Raw genomic sequence first — 11704 nt, 5'->3', positions numbered from 1 at the left:
GCTCGGGCATTCTCCCCCCCCCCCCCCCCCCAGTTCTGAGAACACTTTCTCTCTCCAGTACTTTTGAGTCTCTCCCAGTTTTAACATTTTATTTTCTTGATGGGTTTTGGGGTGATTTTTTGGGGGGGTGTGGGGGGGTGTATGTTAATATTTAGGGAAAAAAAAAAACAAAAAGCCCAACACACTACCACTTCCCTATCCAGACATTCACATCATTGCCTTTATTCATTGCCATGCATTTCAGATAGCTGATAGTCAGCTCTCTGAACTGTGCAATGAGTAAGAAAAGCATTTCATTCCTTGGATCTATTGGAGAGTGTGTGTGAAAATTGGGATGGGGGAGAAATTCAAGACTAACAGGCCTTCTCTATGAAAAATCTGTTGTCACCATCTGTACACTGAATTTGGTTTGAGGTTCTTGTCTTAGAAAGTGGTGGCTAGTAGTGGTGTTTTCCCCTCTTCTAAATAAAGTAGTCTGAGACCACAGGAGCTTGCTTTCTTCATAAACTCCTTTGCCCTAATGATCAGATCATTACTCCTTTCTCCCCACCCTGTAAGAATTGATCTTTGTGGAATTAGCTCCATAGTAGAGGATGCAGAACATGAGGTACATTAGGATGCACTTGCTCCACAAGATGGGTGCTGTAGTCTTGTGCCTGTCCCTTAAGTCTCAAGGACTAGTATTCTTTTATTTGGTCTGTGGCATGCAAGAGGAGAAAAGATTCTTAAGAAGAATCATAGTTACTTGTGAATCAAGTTTAATAGTTACACAGTGCTTCTGAGTTCCAATTCAGTGTATATGTATTATGTCATGTTAGTCTTATTTATGCTTTGAAAGTGACTTGAAGGGAGAATCAGAGCAGAGCTTTTAAATCAGGCAGATATTTTTCTCTATAAAAAGATTATACTCTTCATGTTAAAATCATTGTACAATTCTGAACTCTGATGCAAGTGACTAAAGACTTGGAACAGCTGGGTTTGAGAGTGTTCTGGTTTTCTCTTCCCTCCCTTCCTTCTCCCAGTTAAAGACTGTGGAATCAAACTGAGGAGAAGATACAAGTTGAGTCAGGTGTTCAAGGCTGCGTTTTTTGATTTATTAGCTGTTGCTTGGAAAATGCTCTAGAATGCTTCAGACTAAAAGAGGCTGCTCCTGGGAGTAAGGGCCTAAGCTGTGTGTGGTGCGGGGGTGTGTGCACGAGCAGGAGGCTTGAGAGTGATCTTGCAGTTCTTGAAATGCAGCTTTTGATTCCACTTGATGATCTGCTTGGGAAAGGGAGATTTGTGTTTTGGCAGAATTTCATTAATATTACATAGGTTCTGCTTTACCAGATGTGCAACTTCTTGGGTTGCTGGAAGGGTATCATACTGCTCTTCTTACCTGTTAAAATGGTGTACGTTCTAGCACCTAGCACAGAACTCTTGGCACAGAAACAGAAGTTGTTTGAGATCTATAGAGAAAAATTCAGAGACAAAGTAGTAAGTAATGCCTTCCACCAGTGATTTATGGGCTCTACTTGACCAGGCTATCTTGAAGAGAGCTTTGAAACCAACTTGTACCATTCTACCTTTGATGAAGAAGGAGCACAAAAATAATTTGGAGTTCTTCCTAACACAGACTGGAAAGATTCATTTAACTGGGTAAGGAGACTAAGGGAGGAGGGTGAGTGGGGTATCAATTGGGAGAGAATTCAAGTCTCTTCTCCAGCATGCATGCCTTCACAAGGATTGAAATACTCCTCCAACAAACCTGGAAAAAAATGGGGTTAACATCTGTGCTTCACATATTTAACATGCTCGCTTATGAAGTGTTGCCTTGGGTTAGAGACTGCTTGGGCTGGGAAGGTGCCTTTTAAGAGCAGTCACATCTTAGAGGCCTAATAACCTGGAACTCGCTCTTGGAAATAAGCTTTGCATCTTGCAGACTGTTACAGTTACAAATTTGGCTGCAGTAAGTGTTCATGGTAGTCCTCGAGAAATCTCAGACACAGAGCCCAAGACCAGTTACTGTTTGACCTCTAAGTATTAAGGTCAATTACACACACACACACACACGCATGCACACACACGCACACATTGTCTTGATCCTTTTTGTCTTCCTAGGATAAATGTTCTTGGAAATAACTTGTTCCCACTTGTGGAATATCCTGTCCCGGTGGGAACACCCCTTATTTCTCCATACATCAAATGGGACCACAGCCAGGACTGGGATGTTCCAAAAGCTGAAGACTTTCCAGCAGGTTCCAAAGGCTCTGCATCTGCTTCAGTCTACAATATTGGTGTGTTTGCCTGTTTGGGTTTTTTTGTTTGTCTCTTTCCTGCTTTACCTCTGCATTTCTTTTGTGAAACTGTGAAAAGGATGCTCAAAGCAGCATCCTTGAAGCCATCTTCTGAAGCTTAATGTTTGGTTTGCATTGAAAAAGACTGGATCTGCTTCTGAAATGGTCTGAAAGAATATAAACAGAGCAGGAAACTGCCTTGATTCAGATTCATGGTAGTTTTGAGAGCTGCACGTTGCCAGGCAGGATAGCTGGGGAAACCACTAGACTTGGTTTCTATGGACACCTCTTACAGACATGGAGGGGAAAAGACCCCTTTATTTAGGGTGTTTTTATTATTTTTATTCTTCTCTTTATTCTTTGACAGATGCGAGTCCTGATTCTGCTGACCACTACTTGGTTGGTCACTGCATTGATGGCAGAGTCCTGTACCCAGCAACTGGCTACCTAGTACTGGCTTGGCGAACTCTGGCACAGTCTCTTGGCATGGCTATGGAGCAAATGGCTGTTATGTTTGAAGAAGTCACAATTCATCAGGCAACTATTCTTCCCAAAAAGGGTGAGTGAGGAGTGCTGGTATAACTGCAAAACTGCATGATGAAGGGAGTGGGAGGAAAGAAATGCAAGGGGAAAGTGAGGAGGAACACAGGAGAAAGAATATAAAGAAGAGTGCAACATGACTGAACAAAGTGAATTCATACAGTCAAGTAGCACATGTTAGTCATCTCTGTTACGTGTTGTGTGCAGTGAGTCTGGAGATGGTGAAAGAGAAAGCTCTGCTTGAGGGTGGTAGCAATGAATGACCTCACGGTCCTGTCTTTCTCAATGCTTCTTGCAGGATCAGTACAGCTGGAAGTAAGACTTATGCCTGCTTCCCACTGCTTTGAGGTGTCAGGGAATGGGAATCTGGCTGTGAGTGGTAAGTGAAGGAAGTGTAAGTGTATGCGCTGTCCTACTAAAATCCATTATTTATGGACACTGATGATTCTTATTCTTACTACTCTGCCCATTAGGGAAGATATCCCTCCTAGAAAACACTGCTCTGAAGAACTTCCATAACCAGCTAGGTGACTTTCACAGTCAAGTAGACATGAGCTCAAAGTCTGGCCTCTTGAAAGAAGATGTTTACCAAGAGCTGCATCTGCGTGGATATAATTATGGACCAACTTTCCAGGGCGTTCTGGAATGCAACAGTGAAGGTGAAGTTACTTTCTATAGACGAATGATGAGCACGGTTATTGCAATGATGAATATTTGCTCTTTTAATTTCTTTTTTATTAACAGTCCACCTGACTGTGCTTTGTGTGCTAATTATACTTTGTGTGATAATGGAGAACAACTAAGAGTTCTGACAGAGCATTGAGAAAGCTGTTATCTCCAATGTAGAACTGACTAGTGGAGTTTACAGGGGAAGCTGGGTACATACAGCAGACTTTGCATTTGATAAGCAGTGACTTCTGGCATCTACTGAATGACAAAATCACATTGAGGCTTCCCCTTCCTCCTTTTCTGCAGCAAGCGCAGGGAAAGTTCTGTGGAATGGGAACTGGGTGACCTTCCTTGACACCCTGCTACATGTCACAATCTTAGCTGAGTCTGGGCGCAGTCTACGCTTACCCACCAGGATTCGTTCAGTGTATATTGACCCAGTGCTGCATGAAAAGCAGGTGTGCCAATACCAGGACAATGTAGAAGGTAATGTCTCTCATGCCTGGGCTTTTGCTAATTGCTTTGACTTCTGTGTGGATGAATGTATGACTTCCTAAGAAGGAGCATGGACTTTGGGGGGCCCTCTTTGTTGCCATGCTATTCTGCAGCTTCTGTAACAGTCTGACATAGCACTGTTCATCTGATCACCTTGAATAAAATACTTGTAGTGTTTGATGCAAACTTACAATTCTTTCCTGTCTTTCAGCTGTTGATGTTGTTGTGGACCACTGTCTTGATAGCCTTAAAGCAGGAGGTGTTCAGATCAATGGTCTTCATGCTTCTGTGGCACCACGACGACAACAGGAACGAATCCCTCCCACCTTGGAAAAATTCTGCTTTGTGCCCTATACTGAGAGTAACTGTTTGTCTTCCAGTGTCCATCTTAGCACATACCTGGAGCACTGCAAAGGTAGAGTGGGATTGGTTTCTTGTCACACTAGGGGAATCTTCCAGCCTGACAGAAATGTCTGAGAGAACTGTTCATACTACTTCAGAACATCCAAGAAATAAAGTGTTGGTCTCTGTAGAAGACTTGAGCAGGAGTCCTATGTTTGCTTGCTAGAAGCTAAAAGCTACTTCTGCCTGAGGTATCACTAGAATGTGAGTAGGAGTAAAGCTGTGGGGAGGGGCATCTACCCTTCTGTAACAGCCAATATGGTATCAGATAGCACAACCCTCTCTGCCAGCAGAGAGGCACAAATCATCTTCTTTAGGGAGAAATCCAGCCTAGCTGCTTCAAACACTGACAGGAGAGCCTAATTCCTCAGGTCTTCAGCTTTCTTGTTTGTTTTTCCCAGTGAACTGCCAAGATGGGTAAGCCGACGTGTCTGTTCCCATTTGGTTGTGGGCACAAGAGCATATCCAAAGAGGGAAAGTGATTTAGTGAGGCATGCCAAAAAAAAATTTGTGTTTGCTGCAAGAATAGAGTAGGAGCATCTTAGTCTGCTCTGAAACTGGTAGCCTAGTACAGTGCTCTTTGGATAGGGAGGCATCCACTCAGCTCATCACTCTTAAGTGCCTTTTCATGAAAGGGAAAAAAATTACTTTTTTTTTTTTGAAGTTTTTACTCTAGTCATGAATACAGCAGTCATGCTGTATCTTGAGACAGCGATTTTGTTGTTCTATATTGGTAAAGTGTCTTCATGCTTATCCTTCAATTTGGCAATAGATTTTAAAGGTTGCTCTTTTTTCCGCAGTGTCCAAATATTGTCCCTAAAGTTTTACATATGCTGTAGAGGGATTTTTATTTTATTTTTTGTAATGCTGTTTCTGATCTCAGTCAGGATGAGCTGTTTTCCTTCTGGTTATAAAGCAAAAGAGCACTTTAGTATTTTTTGTATCTGCAGAAATCTATAGTTTCCCTCCACAACTCCTTAAATCAATCAGAAGTTTTCTGTTAGTTGCCCTCTTTCAGTCAGAGTCTTTCCACAGGTAATTTTCGTGTTTTGGACTGTCTTGCTACAAAGCCTGCTTGTTTGGGGGCTGCAACTACTCCACAATACATAAACATGTGAGTGTACAGGAGCATACACTATGTCTTTGTGGCTAGGCTGATGATACAAGATGCTGTAATTTGTGATGCTGATCAGCTCACATAGCAAATGAAGGCAAAGAGGAAAAGAAAAATCTTTGGAAAATCTGACTCTTCCTTTCATTTCCTCTTCTATTCCATAGATCTGATCCAGAATTTACAGGCTAAGGTGGCAGTGCATGGGGTCAAATTAGTCATCCCTGGACTAAAAGATGCAGTGGCTGCTGCAGAGTCCTCACCCATACAGAAGGGCCTTCAGCATATCCTTGCTGAAATCTGCCGTCTGGAACTGAATGGAAACCTCCATTCTGAGCTGGAACAGATAGTGTCTCAAGAGAAAATGCACTTCCAGGATGACCCTCTTCTCAATGGATTGCTAGATTCTTCAGAGTTGAAGACTTGCCTGGATGTGGCAGTGGAGAACATGACCAGCCACAGGATGAAGATAGTAGAGGTTAGCTGGAAGCCTGGGATGGGACCATAGCCAGTGTTTCGAGGCCTTCCAGTAACCTGATCACATACTTCTATTGTTCCAGTTATAATTCTGAATATCATTCGTGTTTCAACTTGGTTTCCTCTTTTCCTTCCCCTTCTTTTCTCACAGGCTCTTGCAGGAAGTGGACATCTGTTCTCTCGTGTCAAAAGTATTCTGAATGCTCAGCCCCTGTTGCAGGTGGACTACATTGCCACTGACCGCATCCTGGAAACTCTTTCAGCTAATGAAACAGAGCTACAAGATGCTGGAGTTTCCTTTAGCCAGTGGGATCCATCTAGCCTTCCCTCTGGAAATCTGACCAATGCTGACCTGGTGGTATACAACTGTTCAACAAGTGTTCTAGGGAACACTACTGAAATTCTCTCTAACTTGGCAGCTGCAGTGAAAGAAGGGGGATTTGTTTTGCTACACACCCTTCTTAAAGGAGAAACTCTTGGAGAAATTGTCAGTTTCCTTACAAGTCCCGATCTACAGCAGAAACGCAGCTTCCTGAGTGAGGTAAGCTCCTGGAAGGACAGATACTTTCTCAGTGGATACTGTGGACTCTGCTGCTTGCAGAAACTCTTGTGATGAATGTTGAGTAGACATCACTAACATTGGTTTCTATTGAGGCCCTCTGCAGGAACATGTAATATACACTTCTTCAGAAGAGAAGAGTTGTGAATTTCCACATATTAGGTTGGGAGAGTAAACTGTGAGTTCTGTCAGGAAAGCCTTTCTTAATGCATTGAAAATTATTCGTTGTCATTTGTATATCTCTATAATCCATATGAGAACACTGGCCAGGGCAATTCCTTTATAGCTAAAATAATGTGCTACATTGTTGGGTGGGGTACAGCTTTATCACTGTAGGATCCTAAAATGCTTCAGTATCAGAATATCTCTCTTCTTTTTGATATCACTGCTGGGCATGAGACTTTACAAACTAATTAAATTCTTCTAATACTGAAGTGGTCCCAGAAAGGAAGCTTTTTCTCTTGTACTTTTCTTTTTTATTTCCTCCTGCCTTCCCTTCCTCCCCACTTTATCTGATCCCATAATGAGATACAGCAAAATAAGCCCTTGGAAGTGGCAGGGAGCGGGCAGGGTGTCTACTTTATATCTGCAAACCAGTATGTCATGCAGATGAACTAATGTCAATGCTGGCACAGGAGGAGGAGAGTGAGTGGCTAGGGTAAGAGTGGGAACTGGGACATCACCTTCTCTTGGCAGCTCTTAGACTAAGCAGTAATGGGAAACTGCCCCTCTACAGAACATACGCATTCTTCCTGATTTGAGGGGCTGTAGCCTCTCAGCTCTTCTTTTTAGAGTGAGAGTAGCACTTCTAAACTTCTAATAGTTTAACTTTTTTGTTTGTAATTCCAGAGTGTGGTAGTTAGATTTTGAATTTTGCAATGATATGGATTCTAGCCGTTCGGTTACTGCAGTGATTTTTCAAGGAGACTTAAGAAGAAAGGGCGAGTTCTTCGGCTTTGTATCTTACCCAGTAAAGAGGGGGGGATAAAAAGTAGACTCTGAGATGCTACTGAAGCTGATAACTTAAAACCTAGATCTGTCACAAGTGTCAGTAGCCTGGTATTAGCAAATCCTTTGGATAAGATACATGCAAGTTGAATGCACCTTCTCTAAGGAAAATGATATGATGCAGGTGAGAGTGGGCAGGACTTAATATTAGTTCTTAAAGTTTGCTGGATAGGGACACAGTCCCTAGTCCTCAATATAAGGGGTCACACTGTAAAAACCTTCTGCAGTTTTGTGCCGGGTACATGGAAAGCAAATGGGTGCTTTTCTAAGAGCCTGCAGTCATCTTTATTTCATTGATAGTGGAGCCTAGTGTTTCTGGATATACCATACATGCATTTTCATTTTCTTGTTTTTCTGAAATGCTATTTCAATGTAACTTAAGTGTATAGGAGGTGCTTCCTGTTAGTGGTTGGTTGCTTCTCCCCACCCCACTGCAGCTGAAGTATTTGGGTGACTTGGTATTTCATGTTTCCTCTGTCCTGCTTTACTTTTTCTATTGCAGACAGGGTTTATGTGACATAGACTGGTAACATCTAAACTCAGTGTTTTCACTTCTGTTATTTTCTGTGTTGGAATCTGTACATTGTGTTTGCCTGTGGATGTGTTCCTTACTGCTGGAATTAAATACTAGACATGTTCAAATACCCTATGGGATTTGACAGCATGGTCACTGCTCTGGTTTTTTGCACACCTGGTAGTGTGGTAAGCCTAGTTCCCTAACCAGGGCTTTGAGATATTTGTACTACTGCTTTCTGAGGATCTTTCAGGGAAGAAGGAATAGCCTAGACATGGATAAAATACTGTTATGTTAATCAAATATATATTTGTACTGAGACAATGCAGAACAGATGCCAAGATTTTGAGCAAAAGCAAGAAAGAGGTGCATAGTGCCTGTTGTTCCTGGTGAAGCTGTCTGTGAGGACATTCAACATGAAGTATAGATGTGACTTGTATTTTTAATTGACTTTCAACTTTCCTGTTAATTGTTGTTTTACCTGATTTGACAGGCACAGTGGGAGGGCTTATTTAGCAAAGCCTCACTGAATCTGGTTGCCGTGAAGAAATCGTTCTTTGGCTCAGTTATTTTCCTCTGTCGCCGGCAAGCCCCTGCCAAAACACCCATTTTTCTGCCAATAGATGAGACCCATTATAAGTGGGTTGAGTCCTTGAAGGTGAGAATTCTTGTGTCCTGGATATCCGAATTTCCAAATAGTTATGCTTTTCTAAATGAGATATTTAGCAGTATTAAAAGGTGTCGGTGTGTTACTTTTCTTAAAATAGAAGTTATTCATCTCTGCCTTAAGGATATGAGGACTATTTCCTTTCTGTGGTTCCTAGTAAAACATTTTGAGGTTTGTCCTGTAGGAGATCTTGGCTGACCCATCAGAGCAGCCTGTGTGGTTGACTGCCACCAGTTGTGGGAACTCAGGAATTTTGGGAATGGTGAACTGCCTCCGCCTTGAAGCAGAAGGCCACAGAATCAGGTATATAAGCATGTCCTTGAGTCACAGTTGGAGATGAGATTTTTGTGTTAGCTTCTTTTCAGGCCTGTAGCAAAACAAACAAAATGACAACTCTTGGCTTCTAGGTGTGTGTTCGTTTCCAACTTGAACCCTTCATCAGCTGTCCCACCCACGAGTCTTTCTTCCCTGGAGATGCAGAATATTGTTCAGAGCGACCTGGTGATGAATGTGTATCGTGATGGAAAGTGGGGCTCCTTCAGGCATCTCCCATTGCAGCAAGGTAACTCCTTTAAGTCTGAGGATCACTTGCAGGGCCTTGAGTCTGAATGGACTGTGAATAGAAAATGAGTAGCTATTGTTCCTACAATTATTTTTTTATTATTATTATTTTTAATGGATAATTTGGAATTCTTCTGCTCCATCTCAGAGTGAACAGTAGTGTGCTTTGGTGCCAGGAGGAGTGATGAGCTGTTTAGGGTATGGGTAGTATTGCAGGGTAAGAAAGGGCTTTCTGGAGAGCAAATGGAGGAGGAGGTAGCAGTTACCCAAGGAATTTACTCATTCTGGAAAGTGTGTGCCTGTGTTAATGTGGGTAAAGTTCTACTGTTCCTTCTTCTGCAGCACAATCTCAGGAGCTGACAGAATATGCCTATGTAAATGTGTTGACTCGTGGAGACCTCTCATCTCTTCGTTGGATTGCCTCCCCACTTCGACACTTCCACACAACTAACCCCAATATTCAACTCTGCAAAGTCTATTACGCATCTCTTAACTTCCGGGACATTATGCTGGCCACGGGAAAGCTTTCTCCAGATGCTATCCCTGGTGAGTTAAAATTACACTAGAAGAAAATGTATTACTGTTCTAGAGTTTATTCACATAATCTCCTGAATGTTAGTTATGCACTGGCTAAAGTGCATATCAGTTTTTGTTTAGCAAGAAAGCATACTTCTGAAAAGAAAGTATAGCTCTGCTGCAGGACTGTACACCAAAAACTCGTAAGTTCTGCTTCCAGTTGCAGTCCCATTTTTCATACAGCAAAATTAATAAACCTTGCTGTGAGGAAACATTACTAGGCCCATTGCATAGGTACTAAGTGTGAGGTGAAACAACTTGATGGAGGGTCCAGAGATGGGTAAGGTACATACCAAGGTGAGAATGTTGAAGTTTCATGCTGCCATGCTACTGGACATGCTTTGCTTTTAGGGAAGAAAAGTGCAAGGTGAAGTCATCTCCTGTCTACAAAATAGAGGTGATGACATCTTGTCTCATAGTGAGTTAAAAATTAACATAATGTCTATTAAATGGTTTCAAAGCTCTATTTAAAGGAGAGGGGGCAGAACATGTATAAAGTGCATTTGGAGATTCTTATGGGTGACTTGACTAGGGCTGGGTTTCCCTTCATGACTGAGATTAGTCTCTGCCTAAAATGGATGTTTGCAAAAATAAAAGTTTCGCAGTATATTTTTGCTGTGATCATCCTTTCTAGTTTATGTATCATTCTTTTTCAAAGAGGAACAAAATTGCCTCTGAAACAAGATGTTTCCATGAAATTTCCCAGATGAAAAATGGAAACTAAAGCAATATCACCAAGGATACAAAGTAAGATTTAATGAGACTAAGTCCTTTTCTGCCACTCTTGTAGTGAGAAATTAACTATGGTGACTTAAGAGCTGTCTACACAGTAGGTAAATCCCAGCACTTTTTCTGTCTCTGGGGTTCTAACTTTCAGGGATTACTGTTGTAGTAAATTCTTGACCAGGGGATTTTGGAAGAGAAATTTCCTTTGTAAAAAATGCTATCATTCTTTCAGGTAACTGGGCTTTGCAGCAGTGCATGCTGGGCATGGAGTTCTCAGGACGGGACCTGGCTGGAAGAAGGGTGATGGGATTGCTGCCAGCAAAGGGGCTGGCTACAGTGGTAGACTGTGACAAGAGGTTTCTATGGGAGGTGCCTAAAAACTGGTAGGTCAACTTCTGTCTTCTGGTTTGTGTATGTGGTTAAGATTTCCCTTCCTGCCTGAGGCCCTGATCAGACCAGAGTACTGCACAATGGGTAGATTCCCCTCTGGGAAATAACAGAGCTATAGTGTCCTGAGCAGCTACAGGATTTGGCTTAGAATTGCTGCAGGAGTTGAGCGTCATTTTTTTGTACAGTGGCTTGCACAAGGTTCTCATCTCTTTCTTGGGCTTTTAGCTCCATGTGTTTCAAGTATACACTGGGATTTCGGTGTTGATTATGGTACTGGTTAGTTACTGAAATATTTTTGCAGAAGGATGAAGCTCCTGGCTGTGCTTGGTAGCTGTGGTAGTCTGCCGTATGATTGAGAGTCATCTATACTCTTTGGTCTGTCTTGGCAGTTTAACCTTTCCATTGCAGAAAAGCAAACTTCATCAGGAGAACCTATTAGCCTATTCCAAGGCTAAAGATATCTTCTCTCTTTCATTTTGCTTCTTAGGACTCTGGAAGAAGCAGCTTCAGTGCCTGTGGTTTATGCCACTGCTTATTATGCTTTGGTGGTTCGAGGTGGTATGAAGAAGGGTGAGAGTATCCTTATTCACTCTGGATCAGGAGGTGTGGGCCAAGCAGCCATTGCCATTGCCCTGAGCATGGGCTGCCGTGTCTTTGCTACTGTAGGTGAGTACTGAGGGCCCAATGTTGGGGGGGGGGGGGGATCTCTGTTGCCCCACAACCCCCCTGGCGC

The 11704-nt window shown here is 42.4% G+C and overlaps 1 protein-coding gene across 1 annotated transcript in view; it reads left to right on the top strand.

The window, feature by feature from the left end:
* FASN (fatty acid synthase) overlaps window positions 1–11704 on the top strand; it is a 43624-nt gene that overhangs the window by 18517 nt on the left and 13403 nt on the right. The window contains exons 15-29 of the mRNA XM_010568115.1: window positions 1523–1638; window positions 2101–2276; window positions 2644–2835; window positions 3115–3195; window positions 3290–3475; window positions 3792–3971; window positions 4192–4395; window positions 5661–5971; window positions 6122–6511; window positions 8545–8709; window positions 8903–9021; window positions 9126–9280; window positions 9622–9825; window positions 10814–10964; window positions 11459–11637. Coding sequence (XP_010566417.1) covers window positions 1523–1638; window positions 2101–2276; window positions 2644–2835; window positions 3115–3195; window positions 3290–3475; window positions 3792–3971; window positions 4192–4395; window positions 5661–5971; window positions 6122–6511; window positions 8545–8709; window positions 8903–9021; window positions 9126–9280; window positions 9622–9825; window positions 10814–10964; window positions 11459–11637 — 2809 coding nt within the window. The remainder of the gene's footprint in view (window positions 1–1522; window positions 1639–2100; window positions 2277–2643; window positions 2836–3114; window positions 3196–3289; window positions 3476–3791; window positions 3972–4191; window positions 4396–5660; window positions 5972–6121; window positions 6512–8544; window positions 8710–8902; window positions 9022–9125; window positions 9281–9621; window positions 9826–10813; window positions 10965–11458; window positions 11638–11704) is intronic.

Source organism: Haliaeetus leucocephalus, unplaced genomic scaffold (genome assembly GCF_000737465.1).
Source record: "Haliaeetus leucocephalus isolate CR32 unplaced genomic scaffold, Haliaeetus_leucocephalus-4.0 Scaffold238, whole genome shotgun sequence".
Taxonomy (NCBI): Eukaryota; Metazoa; Chordata; class Aves; order Accipitriformes; family Accipitridae; genus Haliaeetus; species Haliaeetus leucocephalus.
Note: the sequence above shows the minus strand (reverse complement) of the source record. Positions and strands in the feature narration are given on the sequence as shown.